General features: G+C 36.5%; 1 protein-coding gene across 1 annotated transcript in view; it reads left to right on the top strand.

Annotated features, from left to right (window-relative positions):
* Window positions 1-22,257, top strand: part of LOC145665069 (phosphoribosyl pyrophosphate synthase-associated protein 2) — a 45,468-nt gene that overhangs the window by 1,924 nt on the left and 21,287 nt on the right. The window contains exons 2-3 of the mRNA XM_081732329.1: window positions 2,775-2,894; window positions 6,638-6,747. Coding sequence (XP_081588455.1) covers window positions 2,775-2,894; window positions 6,638-6,747 — 230 coding nt within the window. The remainder of the gene's footprint in view (window positions 1-2,774; window positions 2,895-6,637; window positions 6,748-22,257) is intronic.

Here is a 22,257-nt window from a genome sequence, read left to right as displayed (position 1 = left end):
TATTTCAAACTTCTTGTGAATAACGTGAAAGTTCAAGGGATTTTGCTTATTGGCTTGTGATAAGTATTCACAAACTAATACTTCATTCTTCTGTTTTTCTCACTAAACAATCTTTTGACATATTTTCAATACAGTTTTACTGATTGGAATTCCTGTACATTAATTTCTTCGTACTGCTTCTTGTCTGAGATTCTCTAGAATAAACGAATTTCTTTTTAAATGAAATCGTTTGATGAGAAATGAACGAAAACAGTAATAATACCATGCAGGCATTATAGATTTGGACCACTTGGCAGAAGGCTGGAACTAGGAATATTTCTTTATATCTATTTATTTTGGCACAGTGAACAAAGGCAAGTACGCAGTGGAGGGGAAGGGGAGAAATTCGAACTTAGCTCTACGCAGAAATGATCTAATCAATTTAGGACATTTTTGTCACACGAAGTCAAATAATTCATTTCGACACGGGGAACGAAAGAGACATGCAACTGAATAGACTTAAAATTCAAATTCAACAATATTGTACGAAAACTGTGCAATCGATTTTGAACATTTTGCTACAAGAGTAGACTTCAACTTTGGAAAATTTGCTGGCACATATATTTATGCTAGTGTGGGAGTGAAAAGAATTACACACACACACACACACAAAAAAAAAAAAAAAAAAAAAATCAGCATTATCATGTAAAACAGTTTGAGGAATTGTTTTCGTCACGTGTTCGATATTTTTTCCTTCTAAAAATTTTGCAAGGAATTAACAAATGAATATCGAATTCATGTTACAAAGTGAAGAAATAAAGAAGAAAAAATGTTCGCCCTCCTTGGTGGTCAAAACCTAGTAGCAGGATGAATCTGTTTGTGTATCCATAACTATGAGAGTACAAGTGAGACGACACGCATGTTCCATTTTTTTCTTTCTTTTTTTTTTTCCCTAGAACTGGCAAGCTTAACTGCATCTACTATGATAAATGAAAGAGAGAAAAGAATAAAGAAAGTGTCGTAGCGTTTCGTAAGTAATTAGCATGTTGAGATTATAACATTTAAATCATTGGATGCGAATTACAAACTCAGATAGGTATTTATTATATTTATTGTTTTATATTGCAGAAATAATTTTACTTTGTGTTATTTGATTGGTGGTTCTCTGCTTAATATTCCTTTCAGCACCTAGTAATGAGAAGTTGTATTCCTATCAGCACGTACTAGTGTACTTTAACGTGGAATCCGAAGCACATTTTAAATATTTAATCCCGAAAACTCTTTCATGAGATCAAGTGGGATTTTTTCGTGAAAACAAGAACTGTTTTCTTTTAAACGTATTTTTTATGCGGCTGATGTATGTACGTGAACTTGTAAAGAATGTTGAGTTGTCAAAAGATAAAGAAAAATGTAATAAGGTTATTGTTAATTAGCCGGACTTGTGTTTTCCAGGTTTCAGCATTTACCGACAAAGGTGTCAGCTAATACTGAAAGAGTTTTATTACAGTACGATTACTTCTTCAAACAAGATAACATTCTATGTTTGAGTTTCGCCAAATACTCGAAAAGAAGTGGGAATACAATACCCCGGTACATCAACTATTTATTGATTTTAGAAAGGCTTACGACTCGGTTAGGAGAGAAACATTATACAACATTCTTACAGAACTTGGAATACCGAGAAAGTTAATTAGATTAATTAAGATATGTTTAAATGAATCCCAAAGTAAAGTCCGGGTAGGAAAATTTTTGTCCACGAGCTTTCACGTCGAAAATGGCCTGAAACAAGGAGATGCATTGTAGCCATTATTATTTAACTTTGTTGTCGAATACGCTATAAGGAAAATCAAAGATAGCAACCAGGGCCTAGAGTTGGACGGTATTCACCAGGTTATGGCATATGCTGATGATGTAAATTTAATAGGGGATGATAGGAGAACAATAGAAAGAAATGCAGAGATCTTATTAAACGCTTACAGGGACATGGGTTTAGAAGTAAATGCAGAGAAAACTAAATACATGGAAGTGCATCGGGACCGTAATACGGCAAATTATGGATGCGTTAAAATATTAAATAATATTTTTGATAAAGTGAATACTTTCAAATATCTAGGATCAATATTAACAGACGAAAATCATATTCACGAAGAAATTAAATGTCGATTAAAAGCAGGGAATTCGTGTTACTATTCGGTTCAAAATCTCTTGTCGTCGCGAATTCTGTCGAGGAATTTGAAGCTTAAAATATACAAAACCTGCCTGTTGTTCTGTATGGTTGCGAAAAATGGTCGCTTACTCTGAGGGAAGAACATAGACTGAAAGTATTTGAGAACAAGATCCTGAGACGAATATTCGAATCCAAGAGGAACGGGAATGGGGAATGGCGGAAACTTCATAACGAGGAACTACATAATTTATACGGTTTACCAAACATTGTTAGGATCATCAAGTCTAGGAGGCTTAGGTGGGCAGCTCATGTAGCCAAAATGGAAGAAAGTAGGAACGCTTTCAAAGTCTTGACTGGAAGATTAATCGGAAAACGACCATTAGGAAGATGGGAGGACAATATTAAGATGGATCTCGCAGAGATAGGAATACAAAGTAGAAACTGGATCCAATTGGCTAAGGATAGAAGTCAGTGGAGAGCTTTTGTGAACGCGGCATTGAACCTCCGGGTTCCATAGGCCATACAGTTAGTTAGTTATTCATTGTATATCCCATACCGTCTATTAGCAATTAGTGTGTTTTATTAAGGAAATGAGTTATAAACGTTGTATTTTTATTTTTGTTTACAGTCGTCTTGGAGTGAAAACTGGAGGCTGCTCTGTCTACCACAAAACCAACCGAGAGACAATGGTTGAAATAGGAGATTCCGTTCGAGGAAAGGATGTCTACATTATTCAAACAGGAACTAAGTGAGTCACTATTAGTTTTACACTTATAAACAGAAGACGCAATGAACAGATGGGTTTAGTAACAAGTAGAAGGGTCTTTATGTCGCTGAAGTAGGGTGATTTGAATGTTTATTTAGGTGAAATATGACAGATTTCTTTTTAGGCAAGTTATACTGTGTGAATAAAAGTAAAATTCTTGCTTTTAATTTCATGGAATTTTATTTCTTATCGAATTTTCGGCCACTATCTTCCCGGGTTGCCATCATCGGGATGTAAGCTTTTGTTTCAAGAGAATGAGGATCCTTCAGCTGTTTATATCTCCTCTTCTTCCTTGTGAAATTAATAAATATTCAAATTTATGTCAATAACACTAAATGAACTTACAACGATTAAAATAACCACTAACCTTGTATCCCGAAAGTATGGTTCTTGTTTTATTCATATAATTTAGACCAGGGTTGGCAAAAACCATGGTTTTTATTAAAAAAACCAAAAAAACCGGTTTTTATGGTTTAAACCAGGTTTTTTTGGTTTAAACCAGGTTTATTTGGTTTAAATAATTTGCTCTATGTATTCATATCATATATGGACAGAAATAAGTTTGTTTCGCCTTGATGTTATTATTTAACAGCCGGGTTATGCTGGAAGGGGTCACATAAGCTTAAAGCGGAATAAAAACTGCTTCTCGAGTTACATCCGAGAGAAATTGTCCTCCATTTGAACTAACCAGGACTAATTGGCCACAAATGCGATACGTCTGCCGACTCACTCACGAAGAAATCCTGATAAAAATACGTTGTACTGACCTTACATGCTTCTTAATATAGCTGTCAAGAGTTATTTCAGGACAAAAGGATGAACAGTTGCACAAGTGAAACCATTATACAGAAGTACATATGGACAATTTCAAAGTACTACAGAAGAACTAATTTAGTTCAAGTTAGTTAACAACGACTTTTACTGGTCCAAATTAAAGAAATACAACGACTTAATTTGCATATCAGTTAGAAAAGTGACTAAAGATACGAATTATTTGAGTCCACTTTGGCTCAGACTCATTTATACATAAATAGATACCAAAGATACTTCTCATTTCACTCAATGCCTCTCGTGGGGTCTGTATGACCCCCCCCCCTACACACACACACACACAAAGTACGATGTATTTTATCAATAGTAAACATTGAAACAAAACAATATTTAGAATTTTTCTTTGATTGCAATTACACAACAATAATAACAGCTACAAAAAATCACAAAACGAACATTTATAACTTATATAAAAAAGTTGCTTTTGTAGTATAATCTTTTTGAGTAATGAATGGGGAATTTAGGTCTGAATATAATACGAATAATGTACGGGAGTGAAAACTGATAACTCACAAATGTGTGTTCATCAAGATTTTACAAACACTTACACTTTTACGAACATTTTTCGTTTTTTGGTTTAAACCAGTTGGTTTTTTTGAAAAAACCAGCTGGTTTAAACCTTGGTTTAAACCATGGTTTAAACCACCTTGGTTTAAACCAGCCAACCCTGATTTAGACCCTCGCTGGGGTCCTCGTAGGACTCCCCAGTTGTTCTTGTTTCTATTCGTTTCCTAGAATGTTCATCAACAAAGTTTATAACCACTTTCCTTAAATGTGCTGCTTCATTTTGTTTACTATTGTCAGATATCCATTCTCTCTTGTTGTTATAGAGTTGTACGCAAAATGACCAAGCGTCGTTTTTATACTTAGACATTGTCTCCGGATTAATATTTCTGTAGCTCCCTCATGACTATATGGTTAGTTTACGCGTTTTCGAAGTGAAAAACCCAGATTCGATACCAGGGGGTGGGTCGGATCCCACATTTATCTGGAAAGTCCACATCTTCAATAACCATGCTGCTAAAAGGGACACTAAGTCCGAATTCAACTTACCAATACTTCTATTAATTTCCTTAGGAAGTTTGAAATGAAAAGCTTCTATTCGCGCAGCTCGAGAGGTCTTTGAAACTTCCCTAAATTTTATTTTATGGCATTTTTACAATATAGACATTAAAATATACAATATAGGCATTAAAAAAAAAAAAAAGTTTAGATCTGATAGCCACGACTCACTTTTCAGCTCCGAGGCATCAACTGTCTTTATGATATGATCCCACTGTTTGTCAAGACATCCATCGTCTAAATTTAAATCTTGATGTTTAGTCCTAATGTAAAATGATTTAAATACTATTCTTTCTAGATACGATGAAGTTTTGACATTCCTAATGGTATGTTTAGAATCAATGTAAATGCTATTCGATAACCGAGATTAAGTATTCCAAAGTTCTTCACAAAATTTTATCCTGTTCCATGGTGATTGCAAAGTAGGTCATTCTCTTTTTTCTCTCACAAACACCATTTGTCGTCATTGTAGAATTTTTTTTCAATGTGTTTCTTCTAAGCTAGTTATATAAGTGATATGGATTTTTTTATTAAATGATTATTTGATTCGAAAGGGTCTCGGGTCTTGAGGCAGGGATCTGCATTACTTGGCAAATGGATTTGTATGTTCATAGTAATGGGAATCGGATTGAAATTTTTTTATATACTCCTATTTTCATTTTTTAATTTTTTTTATTTAACAATATTTTATTAATTTTTGCTTATCTTTACAAAGTCATTCTCTCTCTCTTTTGGAATTAGGGTTCTCGCTAGTATGGCTGTACACCTCCATTGCCTAAATTTCTAAAAATAAAAGAAATCACTTTTTTTTCTTAAATTCAAATCTAGCTATTATTATTATTATTATTATTATTATTATTATTATTATTATTATTATTATTATTATTATTATTATTATAGAGATTTATTTATATTTTTTTTGGAGACAGCTAAGAAAGAGAGAAATCCATCTCACCGTGTCACGTACGAGACAGAAAGATAAAGTTTGTTTTAAATACAAATTGTTGAGGAAGTAGAAATAGATATGGATGTAATTTGTTAGGTATGAAATAAAACTGTTGATTGTTTTATGTTTGAAACTTACATTAGCAATATAAAACATACAATCTTTATATTACCAACTTAATGTAAGCTTTGAAACAGAACAAACATCATTTGTTCACCACTTGAGAACGGCCATCTTAAAAAGCAGTGTTGCAGTATGCAATAAAAATTGAGTGTCTTTCAAAATTAATATATAAACCAATTCTATTGGTTTGAAAGTAATAAACCAATTTTGAGAACAGCTATTTTTTATATTTTCACAAATTCTTTTTTCGTGGAATGCTCCACTTTTTGTTGTGTGGGCAGCACTGTTAATGGGGTGATATTATGGAGCATGACAATGTCTCCTTGTCGATATTTGAATGTTGCAAAATTTAATCGAATTTTACCTATTAGTTGATAAGTTCAATAATATTTCAAGATGAATGGTCAGCCTTGTTCCTGATATCGATCCGGATGATTGGAGCTCAGATAGTTGTATTTCTACGAGTATGACAGCAGTAGTTGAAGTGTTTTTCCTAAGATCTCACTGACTTCGTAAATTTATTATTATTTATTATAGATTCTGTCTCCAATCTATGATGTTAATTTTATTTAATTAAATTTTATTTCTGTTCATAATAAAGTATAATTCTTTGAAATAAGAGATGGCCGTTTTCTTTTTATTTTATGATAACAGTATGCTAAATAAAAAAGAACCAAGATTAATACATAGAGCCCCAATTAGATAGAGTTAAATTAATTATTTTATTATGTATATCAATTGATAGTTATTCGTTTGTTTTTAGGGACGTGAACAATAACATAATGGAGCTTCTGATCATGGCGTACGCATGCAAAACGTCTTCAGCAAAGAGCATTGTGGGAGTCATTCCTTATCTACCATACAGCAAACAGTGTGAGTATCCGAATGATGGAAGTACTAATGTATTACCTGTAGTTGGATTTATTGTGGCAGGGTGAGCCTATAATTTGTAACAAGCCTTTTAGCCAGATTGTAGTTTGTATTGTGTAGTCTATTGAAACAAAACCACATGCAAAATTGGGCTAAATATCATCCTTGTATTTTGAATTTCTAAATTCTACCGGAAGTTATCTTCCCTGACCGGAAATCAATTTGATAAATGCAATATAGTAATTTGTAATTTACAGTGTGGTCCGGAAGTGGGCGTACCCCCTCCCCCCTTAGTTTCAACAGTATAGTGTTAGTTATGGTAGAATGTCTGTACATAGTTATCATGAAGTCCTAAGAGTCTTACGAGTCATAAACATCGGTATGATCACCATCCATGTCGTAAGACAGCTGAATTCTGCGCCAAGTTTTCGCAGATGTTTTGCGTAGATACTGGAGTCACGGGGGTGAAGGCGTGTTCCACAGCTGCTCGTAATTCCTGTATTGTGTGATATCGAGTGTTTCTTACTTATTGCTTTATAAAAACCCAGAGAGCATTGTCTGGTGTCAGATCGGGGCTTCGTGGAGCTGGCAGGCAAAGGGAACTGGTAAAGTTGCACAACCTCTTTCAATCCTGCTGCCAGAAAACGTTTGATTCAGGTAATTGCGCACGTGAATGGCGAAGTGCGCTGATGCCCCATTCTGCTGTAACACAACAGTGTCTTTGATACCATTTGATATCAATGTTACCAGACAATGCCAAGCAATGCTACCAAACAAATGTGGTTAAAACCTAAAACCGTCAGAAAGCACGCTCACTTCCGGACCACGCTCTAGATTCTAAATGTACGCAAATTGATAAACTTTGGATATTTTTAATGTTTCCTTTACCCTAACACATGGAAATTCTATTGAAAATTAACCCTAATACGTAAAACATCACACATTCTTGTTTTCTAAACCTGAGGAATTTGAATTTTGTTAAATGGTAAGTAAATTCTAAATGCTCTAACAAATATTTAATTTTCGACTTCTGCAATATATTGAAAGTAGAAATTTTAAAAATGGAAAATAGTAATTTTTTATATACTAATGAAAAGAGGAAACAACTGATTTTTTTTTAAACACACCAGATCCTTACCAGGTGCAGACCACGTGGGTTGTAGCACAGACCTCTGCTGTGATTCTGGTGAGAGAGAGAGTGAGTGGATGTTCTGAGAACCGGACTGGGTGGCGTAGTGGTTAACGCATCGGCATGGTGTGCCGGAGGTTTCGGGTTCGAGGCTCGGTCCAGTCGGTCACTTTTTCACTCTGTGTGTTAGTAGATTTTTATTGTTGATTTATCGTATCTTTCAAAACAAACAACAAGACATTTTTAGAGGAAACAACTGATTTTTTTTAAAACACACCAGATCCTTACCAGGTGCAGACCACGTGGGTTGTAGCACAGACCTCTGCTGTGATTCTGGTGAGAGAGAGAGTGAGTGGATGTTCTGAGAACCGGACTGGGTGGCGTAGTGGTTAACGCATCGGCATGGTGTGCCGGAGGTTTCGGGTTCGAGTCTCGGTCTAGTCGGTCACTTTTTCACTCTGTGTGTTAGTAGATTTTTATTGTTGATTTATCGTATCTTTCAAAACAAACAACAAGACATTTTTTGTGTAAATACTTTTCCGAAAGTGTTCTCTTTGTTTTTCTGATTCTCATTGTCTTAGAGTGCGTGTGGTACTAGTTTGTCAGAGCGTTATTGTAAAAAATATTTAATCCTCAAGGTGATATGCTGGCTGTCACTTTCTCTGTTGTTAGCGTCAGTAGTGTGCTGTCACAGATGAGCTCTTATGCGTTAACGATTTTATCACCTACGATCTTTCGTTTTGTCCGTGTCATTTTGCGAAAGCTTTAGCGTTACTTACATAATTTGCTGCCAAAAATCTAAGTGTGAAAGTAGCATTTGACTCCGTTGATGCTTTCAATGTCTTGCGTTTATTTTTACCGTCGTTCTCAATCTAAAGTACTTTTGTGTCCGATCGCCGTGCTCTTTTCCATTGCACTTAGGATTAGCATGTACGCAGGAGTTTACAGTATTTCGGGAGGAATCCGAATTCAATATAAGGATAAATTATATTAAAATTTGTAAAATCAGCCCTAAAATTAGATAAATTTACAGAAAAGTCGAAATTTCGGGGGGAGGGGAGGGGTTGGTCCTGATGTCCTGGACCTATCTCCTGTGTATGTCCCTGCTTGGGATCGTTTCAAGTTAGATTATGGTTATGTAATTATTTGTTGTAACAGTTGGACACTCCATCACGTTAACACCTGACTAGCACCGCAATAATCTTTGTATTAGCCTATATGTAAATGCGCGTGAACCATCATTGGTCTTCCGTTGTAAGAGGCTATCAAAAACTACGCAGCTCATGTGCACCCTGTTGTATCATCCCTGCAGCCTTTGCTGCGAGTACCTGGCCTTTATACGCGATATGAAGCACGTGCATGTTACAGCTGGGGATATGGGAGTCTCGCTGTGATTAGCTTTCTTTACGTCGGAAAACAGTATTTACGATTCTGCGCTTCCTCGTAAATCCCCTACGACTTGATCTTCGTTGAGAACTATGTATCAAATAGAGCACTGTGTTGGTATGGATGACTTTAAGGGAAAAGTCTGTTACCAGTGCGAGAATAGTTTACAATTTGGGCTGCATCACCTGCGTTGAGTATTCATTGCTGAATTAACAGCAGTCAGGCTTGCCTTCGGCCATGTACGTTATGGCAATATTTTCTGTGTTCGTTTCCATTGATTCGCGTTGTTCCAGGCTTGGAGAATGTGTTCAGTAAGGACATAGGACATTCTCGTTGAAGACATCGGGTGCAGCAACAGGGCTTTGTTGTCTGGTGGGTTCCGGAATATATCAGCAGTCGGAGATATAAACGTGCTGACACAGCAGCCCGCTTTGCCAATGTTGCTTTGGAGCATTCTGTTCCTTGCTTTGATGTGCACAGTGGGCAATTAGGAAATGAGACTGGGTCTCTAATATATATATGTATTTGTGTGTGTGGTGTGTACACCCTGAATTTAATACCAAAAACTGAGGGAGGGTCAAGTGGGCGACGTTAATTTAGTTACTATGTAAGTATGCAGGGCACTAGTTGTATGTTCCCTGGATAAATTCTAAAAGGAAACATATATACTTACCAAGTAGGAGATTTGAATTTCTTGACTGCCATTATCGAGGTTCCTCCAGGCAAATCTCCCTTAAGCAAGGTCTACAGAAGACTGTTTCATCCTTATGGTAGCAATTTGTAGTCGCCACCAGAGGCGCTAGTTTCGCGTTAACAACATGACGCACGCAGTACGGAGTAGCCAGACACTTGTGTACAAGCCGTGCAGAGGAGAGACGTGTGTGCGCAGAATGCCGCTTAAAATCTACCCTTTTTGGGAGGGCTACATCGTAGCACTTTCTGATACAGGCTACAGCTATAGCCGAATAAGAACACAGTACAAGAAGAAAGGTTTCACACAGGGTGGATTGATTTAAATCAGTCTGATTTAAATCCAGATTTAAATCACTTGATTTTTTAAATAAAAATCATTGATTTAAATCGAATTCCGAAATAATTTAAAGTGAAAATAGTAAAGTTCCGTTTCTGTTCTGTTATTTCGATTATGGAAGATGATAATCATAATACAATAAGGCTCAAATGTACAGTATGTACAGCATAGTATGAAAAAAAAAGTGTCATGCAGAGGATGATTAGGGAAAATCCCGTTTTAAACGGGTAACAGGGCAATCCTGTTTTCTTCTCTTCGTAACATAGGGTTTAAATTGTAAATCGTTAACTATTCCAACGGAGAAATCACCATGTACATGTAAGATGAAGAATATCTTTGTTCCCAGATAATAGGACGTATTTAGAAGTGTCCTATCCCCTCTGTGATTTTTTTTAGATTTTATAACTTTAGGCAAAATTTAGGTATTTCGTGCCGCAAGCTAGTTCAATTTCTTTAAAAATATGCTCCTGCCAAGTATCAGTAACTTTTGTGGAAAAAAAGTGTCACTTTGAAAAGCGTTGCTGTACTCTTTCCTTAACACAACCTTTTAACTTATATCACCTATTTTTAGGTGATAGGATAAAATCTTCATTATTCGATTAAAAAAGTACCAATAAAGCTTTTTACTTCGTTTTTTCAGGATTGAAGGTATCATAGAGCACGTTACATATGCTTTCACGCCTCTCTACGTCGAGACATAGGACGCGATGGCGTCATATATATATATATATATATATATTGTTGTGCCTATTTTTATTATTTTTTGGCGGGCCTACATTTTGCATTCAAAAGACTGAAATTCTGCACACTCGTCCAGTGCACCCTTAGTATTTTTCAAATGATTTCAGATATCTGCGTGAAAACAGGGGGGGGGGGTCCAGCGATTTTTCAGCCTACGATGGAGACATATAAATGGTACCATCTGAAAGGTTGTTCTATTCTGAAGAGAATGATGTACGAACCATGATCTTAGGATATATAGGGATGTCTCAGGAAACTGTTACCTGAGATCCTGTTTTATACGAGAATCTGGGGTATTTGGGGATAGTATTTTTCGCGGGCTTACTTTTGCATCTAGAAGTTTGAAATTTTGGACACTCATTCACTGCACCCCTTAGTATTTTTCAGATTTGTTTCAGATCTTTGTCTTTAAACAGAGGCGGTACAGAGGGGTAAAAAAATGAAAAAGGGGAAATTTCTTAACAGAAAATCCCTTTTTTGTGATTTTCCAGCCCCAGATAGCCTACACCAGTGTTTCTCATAGTGTGGGTCACGACCCATTGGTGGGCCGCGGGCCGTGTTTTTGTGGGTCGCGACAAATTGTGAAAATTTTATTTTGATGCAGAAACATATGTTAGAAAGTAAGTACCATTCTGGAAATGAAAATTCAAAGCGTTTGTTAATGACGTGAAGAGTAAGTGATTGCTGAGCCCTGCCTTGTTGTACACATGGGAAAGAAAGTATTTAACAGTTGACAAATTTTCTTTTGTCAATAACTCGGGAACAAATTAATTAATTTGGATCTTTTTGTTGCTATCCTTAGATTAGTTATAACTTAATAACTTGCCAAAAGCGGTACTCTAATAGCTTTTTTTTTTTTTATTTAGTTATTAGGAAAAGAAATTTTGTCAACGGAAGAATACTTTCTTTCGTGATTGTACAACCAGTAGAGATGCTGGGTTAGGATGGAAAGAGAATGGGTGAGTCAAAATTTGTCACGGGGTAGGGCATTGCGTTGGGAATATTGTTAGCTCTGAGTTACCTTTCTATGGAAAAATTAGAAATATGACTTACAAAATTTAATTGGTTTGGAATTCACTACGATGTGTATTTGAATAAAAGTAGCTGGGCCACAAAATAGTTTTAATATTTAATATGGGTCGCGGTCACAACAACTTTGAGAACCACTGACCTGCACGATGGAGACATTGGAATGGTACCGTTTGAAACTCTGTTTTATTCTGAAGAGAATAATGTACAAATCATGATTCTAGGATAAATAGGGATGTCTGAGGAAATTTTTATATTACATCCGGGTCATCTGGGGTATTGTGGGGATGTTCTTAGCTCATTGTTATTTGATGTATTTCTATAACATAGCATAAGCCTTCCCCACCAACTTTGATCTCCTCCCTCTCCGTTTCTTATTGCGTTCAGCAGCTATAACTTTGCACATACACATATTTTCACGTCCTCTATCAGACGCACTATGTCTCATCCTGCAACTCGATTCATGCATTTGAACCCTTTACTTGTAAGAGTGTACTAAATGTGTGTACAAAATTTCAAGCTTTTTACCGTTACCGTTTTAAAAGCTGTTCTATTCCGAAGAGAATGAGGTATGAACCATGATCCTAGGGTAAATAGGGATGATCCTTGACTGGAAGTCAATAATTTACCAAAAAAAAAAAAAAGCCATAATTTAAAAGGGTTAAGAAACTTTTTTTTTTTTTTTGATTGATATAGGTTAACGATTCGGGATTAATTCAAAATTCAAACCCAATACTTTCACTTAAATGGCATAATTGGCATTTAATACTAATTCGTAATGCTTTTTCTTCAGTTCGCGACTTGTATTATACGAGGAGAAAGATTTGATTTAAATCAAAAAAATCATCAAAAATGATTTTTAAAAAAATCATGATTTTTTTTCCACCCTGGTTTCACATCCAGAGCAAACCATTGCCATGCGTCGTCAAAAGGGGCAAAAGAAGCAACCGGCTTCACAAAGCAGTCAAGACGTCATTGCCAATTTCCGCCGGTTTGTTACCCAGGAGAATCCACCCACCCAGCGTGACATAGCGAGGCGTGTTGGACGGTCCAGCTGCAACTGTACACCGAATCATACGCAACAATTTGGGACTCAGAAGTGCACACAAGCGGCGGGTCCATGTTCTGAAGCCAACGCATATCGCAGAACAGCGGGTGGCATGCAAAAGGCTGTATGAAGGTTACCAGGCAGGTGACAAATGGCGTTATGTGATCACCTTAGATGAAGCATGGGTCTATTTGACAGGATCCCAGCAGATGCGTGCAATTTACTACCGCCGCAGTGATGAAACCGATCATGCAAAGTGGGTTCGCTCCTGCAAGGAGAGTTTTCCAAAGGGATTTATGGTAGTGACGGGTTTCTGTGCAAAAGGAAAGCTTCCAATACACCGGTTGTCATCAAATGTCAAGGTGAATGCAGCGTATTATATCGAGCATGTACTGGAACCCATCTATCGCCAACATGCCCCGGCTTTGACAATGACACTGACAGTGTTCATCCACCAGGACAAGGCCAGCAGCCATACTGACAAACGAACGGTGGCCTACATGTAGTGTTGTAAAAAAACGGTTTTTTTTCTGTGAAGTTTTTTTTCAATAAAAAACATCGTTCTTTTTCATGTTTTTTTTCAAATGTCTGTTTTTTTTCTGGCAGCTATTATTTATTGATTTATGTTGAAAATTATTGAAATAATCAATAGAACTTGAGTCGAAGCCCTCGTAACTTACAAATCGTTTGTTTCCTTGTACCTATACGAGCAAAATCGTGTGATTATTCCTTTCGGACCCAGATCATTTTTGGCGTTTTTCTACTTTGTCAGTTAGTGACTTATTGCTCAAAAACCATTTACCCTATTGATATGGTTAAGACCTTGTTTTTTAGAAAAGGAATGGTGGCTATTTTTTGGTGTACGTTACATTGCAGTGTTGCGAGCGGGTGGGAAATTACTGAGGGAAATGTAGGGGTGAAAATTTACAAAAAATCCCTAACCGAATTTCAAGATTTTTGTATCTAGCACCACTGTTGCCATATGCGTCTAAGTCACCTAAAAAAATTCTTTGGTGCGTTGACATGGTACAGTAAAAACCTAAAGTCGCTGGCTTCCATTCAAAGAGAGAAAGAAAAAATTCTCTGTTTCCATACACATGAAATTTTGACACTTTTTACGCCTCAGAAGCAAAACCCACCAGATATGCCGGGGCTACAGCTTCTCTAATTATCCTATTGAAACTTTTTATAGTGCGTTCTGTAGGCTAAAGATAAAGCGTTCAGGTAGTGGTACATTTGTTGCAACGTAGCGAGCAACAGGGAAATAATAGAGGAGAAAGGGAAATTTGCCAAATTTTTTACTTAAAATCGGGAATTAATTGTTTTGGCTGGAAACACTGCCATAAAACAGACGTAAACTATCTGAAAGTAAACCTTCGTACCCCAAGAATACTACCTACAAGTATCATGGCGATATCTAACAAAGTAAGCATGATTTTTTTTTTAAATATCTCATTCTACCTCAGAAATTCACAATTTTCTTAACATTTACAGAACATAGTTTATTATAAGCCTTAACTGTACTTCCCCTAATTATTCTACCAAAACTTTTTATGGTGTGCTGTATAGGCTAAAGATGAGGCTTTCAGACAGTGGTATGTTTGTTCGAATGTAGCCAACAAGAGGGAAATAATAGAGACAAAAAGGGATTTTTTTTCAAAATTTCTCCCTAAAATCGGAAATTAAAATTTTCTGTAGCTGGCAACAGTGCTAGCAGATACACACAAACTATCTTAAAAGAGGCTTTGATATCTCTATAATATACCCTATAAGTATTGTAGCGATATCTAATAAAGTAAGCAGTTCATTAAAAAATATTTCAGTCTACCTAAAAAAAAATCACAGTTATCTTTCCACTTAGAGAACAAGGTCTACTGTAAACCTTAACTGTACTTCCCCTAACTATCCTATTGAAACTTTCTATAGTGCGTTGTGAAGGGTAAAGACAAGACTTTCAGATACTGGTACTTTTCTTCCTATGTAGCCAACAAGAGGGATATAATAGACAAAACACGTAATTTTCCCCTAACATCTTGAATTAAAATTTTCCGTAGCTGGCAACACTGCTACTAGACAGACGAAAACTATCTTAAAATAAACACTGGTACATTACTAATAAATCCTACAAGTATCATGGCTTATCATGGCGATATTTAAGAAACAATGCTTTTAATTACCAAAAATATATTTCGATAAAGAGAAAAGTAGGGGAAAATCAAGAGTTAGAACCTTAATCCGAATTTTTCGTGCGTCCCCTAATTACCCCACTGTAACGATATGTACCCGAGTTTGTTCAGTAAGAACAAATGTTCGACTGGCGTAAGTTGACTTGCATTCGGACGTATAGGTACGGTTTATAACAAAAAATTCGAATTTTTTGCCCAAATTTAAGATTTTAATTTCTGTAGTTGGTAACACTGCGCGTAAGCCCGTCCAATTGATGTCAACAATTAGGTATCCATCCGACGTATCTACCTGACAAGTCTTAAGGAGGTCTCTCTACAACGAATGAAGCTACAGGAGCAAAGTAATAAAAAAAAAAACGAAATTCTCGAATTTTTGACTGGGGTGAAATTTGAGAGGGAAATTCGACACACAGAAGAAAAAGAAACTAAAATGATAAACTATGGACCAACCATATTTGGCAAAAAATATATATACCGATATCTTAATTAGTGACCATACAGGAGTGGATTAAAAAATGGACACACCCGTATGTGCCACTTTGACCACCTGGATCCGAAAGGGTTACGAGTGTACATTTAATTACTAACTTGTGTTGTTGTAGTAATTATAGTCTTGACTAATAATAATATCGCTGTTGTAAACAATCACAATCTCTCCTTTTTACATCTTAGTTCCAATACTGATGCTGAGAAATGCAGGGTGTTTTAAAATGAATATCGGGGGAATTAAGTCTTCGTAGTACTTATTACATTTTACGCACAATTATAAACAATACATCAAATAAAAGAACACCTCAAACAGTTTTTGCTTCAAGTGTTCGATGTGAGCTTTATTCATCACATGGCACACATTGAGTCAATAGGCGAGAAAGACCCATAAACTTTCCGCCATATGGCACAAAACATTCAATTCACACAGACGGTTGCACTGTAACTACAGACTCAGTCTTTGCAAAGTTAAAACACAAAGCTTTCTGGTCTCTAGTCTCCATCTTTGCTGCTTGCTCTTTCTAACGGCAGACAGAGGAAACAATGCATGGCATGCGTGTGTACAAAACTGTTTGAGTTGCTCTTTTATTTGATAATACTTATAATTGTAAGTTAATTGTTAATTGTTCAACACCGTAATATTCATTTTGAAACACCCTACGTTAGTTCAAATTATGTCATCCTATATTCATGTCTTGTATGTACACTCATGTCCAAGATTATTGTCGCATGTCTATAAATATGTTGTTGTAGGAATATAATTTGATAACGAATCCGCCTGGTATTTCTTATAATGTTAGTATGTGTATAATCGGCAAAGACATGTATGTGGCAAATTTCATGTCAAAACAGCAGTAAATAAGAACAATAAAACGAAAATAAAACTTTCTTGTCCATTTAGCAACAGTTTCTTTTACTCTTTCTCATTTTCGTATTTATAATTCTTTTCCTTTGAAATTTACCACAAATATACATTTTCCGATTATACACACAGCATCAGTATTAAAAGTACCCTGCAAAATCATTATCAAATTATATTCTTACAAGAAGACAGTTATAGATATGCGACAATCATTATGGACATGAGTGTACATATCATCAGGCCGGCCCTAGGCAATTTGTCGCCCGCGCAATGACGTAATTTGCCGCCTAAATCTTTCTCCAGAAAGAACAAATCTTAAAAGTCACGATTTTAAGTATGCTACTCCAGCATGAACAACGAAAGGGAGGGAAACTACACTCGCACTCAGAAAGGCTTAAATACGAACTACAAATACAATATTGTTGTGTCTGTATTTTTCTTTAAATATTAATCTATTATGTTAGTGAAAGATAAAGCAAATACATCTGAAAGATGATAATCCTTTTTATAGAATTCAATATCGAGTTTCAATCTCTACATATCAGTTTGCAATTATAGTGCAACTAGCTCTTTTATCTTTATTTCTTGATTTTCCTTCTACATCTGTTATTTTTTTTAAAGTGTTTCCACCTTCCATGATAACGATCTTATTTGCGACAAAGACAAGAGAAGCTTCATATCAGAACTTTGATAACTAACCAAAGGGGACAGGCATTCGAGAATTGAGTTCCTGTATTTGACAACAATCAAGCAATTTATTCTGGGATTTATTTTACCATTTGCTTTAGCACTGATCATGTGACTTAAACTAATGCGACCTAAACATAATTTATGAATGTAGTATTCAAATAGAAGGTCAGCTTAGTCAGTGGTGCCCACCCCCTCATGTCCATGAAGCACCCCCTCAATTGTCTATCCGTAGGTGTTCTTCCATGAAAAAAATCTTTTCGATTAATTTTTACACACCCTCAAGCATATTTATATAGATTTTTAACCCCCCCAAATATTTCAATGACGCAATTTGCGTCATAGCCCCCCCTCCTTGTGGGTACCTCTGGCTTAGTAAATTTAGCTACCATGATCATGAAGTCTGTCTCCAACAAGAAATATTTATTTTAAATAAAATACTTATGACAGATATTGCATCTCAGTGCAAGTGCACGTGTTGCACATAAGGTAGAGTCAGCAATGCATATCATATATCTAGTCGACAAATTATTTATATATGATATTCAGAAAAATGTTAGTAGGAAAATTAGTATTAGTTTTTACCTTTAGACAAGTTATTTGCATTTTATACTCTTCGTGATATTATTTCCGTTCTTATTAAAGGCCTACTTCCACGAAAAAAACAAATGTTCATTTATACTTTTATTTCTTAATTGATATTGGTGAAACAGTACAGAAACCCGGATTATTAATAGGTACGCTACTCATATAAATTGTAAAATATTTGTACCGTATCAGCATCTAGTGTTTAATTTATGTTGCATTTTATGGTAATTACACCTACATAAAAATACTTCAGGCTTAAATGACGTAAGATACATTACAAATGACTATTTGAAAAAAAACGAAATTTAGAAAAAAAACGAGAGGCAATGTTTTTTTCTAAAAAAAAACGTACATTTCAGAAAAAATACGAACGGTTTTTTTTCTATTTACAACACTACCTACATGACACGCATGGAACAGGAGACAGGTGTAAAGGCTATCCTATTTTGAGACATCCCCGTCAAGTCACCAGATGCATCCCCTATGGACTTCTGTGCTTTCAGCCTCCTCAAACGGAACATCAATAAGCGTCGTCCGACCACATTTGTTGGCCTTTGGAAAGTGTGCAAGGAGGAGTGGGCGAAATTGGATCAGGCAGTGCTCAATAGAGGTCTCCTTCAGTGGAAACTACGATGTCGTGTAATCGTTAACCAACGGGGCTCTCATATCGAACATGATCGCTGGTGGAAACGGGGTTTTACGCCCTAGGACACGGGTCTGTACTTCACTACCAAAAGGGTGAAACAGCCTTCTGTATTCTGTTATAAAGTACCTGGAGCTGTTGAGAGACATGCCAGGTGTTAAGAGTGTGAGATGAAAGGGACGAGCTGGGTCTCCAATTGTCTCGGAGAAGGTTCGATCCCACAAATCCTTCCGTCCAAGGCGACGTCTCTCAATGTGGTTCGGCACTTGCTTAAACAACTTCCAGTATCATGTCTCTTGGATAAGATAGCATGTAGTTCGCTATCTAGACTGCCTCGAGAAAACCTTCTGTCATCAGCACCAAGTTCACAGGATACTTATAAAGAAAACGGGGACGTTAGCTACAGTGCAGTAACAGGATCGACTAGCATAGTACGTCTATCGACTGATGCTCCAGATAGCTGTTAGTGATCATTAACTCTAGATCAGTAATCCATTAAAAAAATGAAAATAACCCTCTTAAGCTAGTAAATTTATTACAAGATAAATTAAAATAATTTATACATTAAAAAAAAAAAAAAAAGGAATTCTTTGAAATATAGCTCAGGTTTAGAAGGCTCATATTTTAACCATTTATGTAGTCTCTTTTGCTAATATTAAATACCAGCTTGAATAGCCTTTACCTCACTGGCTATAAGGTATTCTAGCGACTCCTAAAGGGGAGTATTGCGAAAAATAATCTAGTAAGCTAGAGGCAATGTTCTGAGTGACGGAAAGTTGTTAAAGTACGAAGTTTCAGCCTCTCCACCTTCTTTGCATTTGAGTAGAAAATATTAAAGTTTCATTTCTTACATATCTAATGTAGTTTCAGCACGAAGTGTTGACTGACACTCCGCATGACGACGACGTACCAAGCACCGCACAAGGCGAGCACAACACAAGACAAGGAACCCTATCACCCCAAGAGAGTTTTTTCTCTTATTTTTATAAGCGCCGTCTGACGTAAGGATTACCCATTCAGGGACTGAGTCGGCAGAAGTTATTATTTTAATTTTCGGATAAAACTAGACTACTTTATCACACACGTGGAGGTAATCCCTTTGGAATAGTAACACAACCCTCGACTTCTAGGATATGCAGAATTATTTTCAGTTTTAGAATTACATCAGTTCACAGCGTCATATTCTAGGAGAACCCTATTTTTGTTGCAATTGCGTAAATAGAGATCTCAGAACATTCCGACTTTAGTCGACGCTTAATTCGGTGAATTGTTTGACTGATAAATTTTCATGTTTTTATCATTGGCTACTTATTTACGCAAATCCTTTCATCGTGGCTTGCTCTGTTACTTTTTCCAAAAGTGTGGGAAAATAAAGAAATAAAAATAAAAAATAAGTAATCACGTTGGCATGATACCTACAAGAACCAATTTCAATAACGTTCCTCTACCGGCGCGGTGGCTCAGTGGTAGAGCGTTCACCTCTGGTGCATGGGGTCCCTGGTTCGATCCCAGCTTGCACCGTGTGGACTTTGTGCTGCACAAACATCGTGCTCGTGGGTTTTCTCGGGGTTCTCCCGTTTCCTCCCACTTCTTTCATTCCACCATTTCATTCATTTGTCATCTTCACCGTCTCCTTTAGCCTAACCGGCGTAATCGTGGGACGTAAAACTTAAAGATTTCATTCCATTTCAACGTTCCTCTACCGCTTCGCTAAGATTAGGGTCACCTCACGCCAGTAGTAGCCGAAATAGATCAGTGGCGGCTTGACCCTAGTTTCAAGGCCCGCCTAATGTTACACCGTAACAATATAAATAAATAAATAAATATATATATATATATATATATATATATATATATATATATATATATATATATATATATATATATATATAAAGTGGAACCAATTTACCTGTTTATTCAAAGTAGGAATCTCTTTTGTCCATCCGATTCAGTAAGTAAATTGAGTAACTTCTGGAGATCCTGTAATGTAATAGTCTTGAAGGTTTTCGACATTGCCTTCTGGATTACGTAAACGTCGTTAAAAAACCTTTTAAGTGTGTGATAACATAAACATTCTTTTGGGCCAAAAGCTGACCGACTCCAAAGATATACACTTGGGTCTCTTCTCTGCTGTCAAGGAATAGACCACGAAATGTGCACAAAGCTTCCTTTTCTGTAAACCTTTCGTTGTTATTTGGTGAACAGTCTCCTTATTGATCCCCATGAGGTCTTATGTTACCCTGAGATGTGCATTTGGGTCATTCAATACGATACCTCGATCTTTGTCAATTATTTAATTTGTTCTGACCGAGCTGCTTGAACATGGAGCTGCTGATTTTCCACAGACTCCCTTCCAGCACTGGACCTCTTATGCCATTAAGAAACATGGCAACGACGAAAACAACTGTCCCCTTAAAGCTATTGCAACATCTCAAATGCTTCCCATATTCACTCTTTGTTCCATTGTTGAAACGATGACCACGTATCACACCAGTTTACACTTAGCTACATCACACATCACAGTGGTGACTCTCCGAACTGAAAATTTCTACATGTATTCCGAAAATCACATGCAAGATTGTGCACTGTGAAAACTTTCCTGTCAAGGCTAACTGTGAAAAAAAAAAGTTCCCTAATTGCCACACTGTGTACATAGCTATTTTTGACATCGGATGCAGTGTCAATAGGACCAGACTAACGAATATAAATTTCAATAATATTGTGAAGTTTCCTCTTGAAATACAGTATATTACAAATAAGTAAAATGTCCTATAATTATTTTGTGGTTCGTTGGATAAATGAGAGGAACCAATGACCAGGCGTTTTAGAGAGTTGGTATTTTGATCAACCAGGCGAAATTGACATCTTCTGTGGTGTTTTTTCCTCTTTTATACCGAAATGTTGACAGCCTGTCTCTGCGTCACTTGTCGAAAGGTGGCGATGGTGGACGATGTTCTCTTCGTTGCTGTCGTCTGTTTGGTTACTTCAAGCATGTGGTGTAGACTAACATGGTTACATCAAACATGGTGTGAAGACACGTTGAACCTTATAATATACAGCATCTTTTGAGAAACCGATAGCCGTTCTCGCTTTCCCGTTTGAGTGTTCGGTATATCATTGTAGAATGTCTAGAATATTAAGATTCAGGAAACGTTTAGAATTCATTAGCTAATAACCTTCGTCATTCGTCGGAGAAGAGCGCTGTTTGCGATGGCCGTATTCACGCTTTTATTTTCGTAATTCCTTTAATCTAGTGCTTTGTATTAACTTAAATTTGTGTTTCTCCTTACGAACTTAACTTTTGTTGCACTCTACTGAGTTTTATATTTTCTGTCGTCCTTAACATTTATGTATGGTGTTAATTGTTGTTAGTTTTTAATTGTCGCTGGGGCCGCGGTGGCTCAGTGGTAGAGCGTTCACGTCTGGTGCATGGGGTCCAAGGTTCAAACCCTGCTCCTGCCAAGTGAACTTTGTGGTGGACAAACACCATGTGCGTGGGTTTTCTCGGGGTTCTCCCGTTTCCTCCCACTTTCTTCATTCCACCATTTCATTTATCACTCATTATCACTGTCTCCTTTAGCCTAACCGGCATAACCGTGGGACGTAAAACTCAGATTTCATTTCATTTCTCAATAGTTCTGCAGTTTTGGGACTCTCCCTCTTAATATTGCCCACGAGACAAAAACTTTTTTTCT

The sequence above is a fragment of the Thermobia domestica genome, chromosome 11 (genome assembly GCF_964235325.1).
Source record: "Thermobia domestica chromosome 11, izTheDome1.hap1.1, whole genome shotgun sequence".
Taxonomy (NCBI): Eukaryota; Metazoa; Arthropoda; class Insecta; order Zygentoma; family Lepismatidae; genus Thermobia; species Thermobia domestica.
This window is presented reverse-complemented; position numbering and strand designations above follow the sequence as displayed.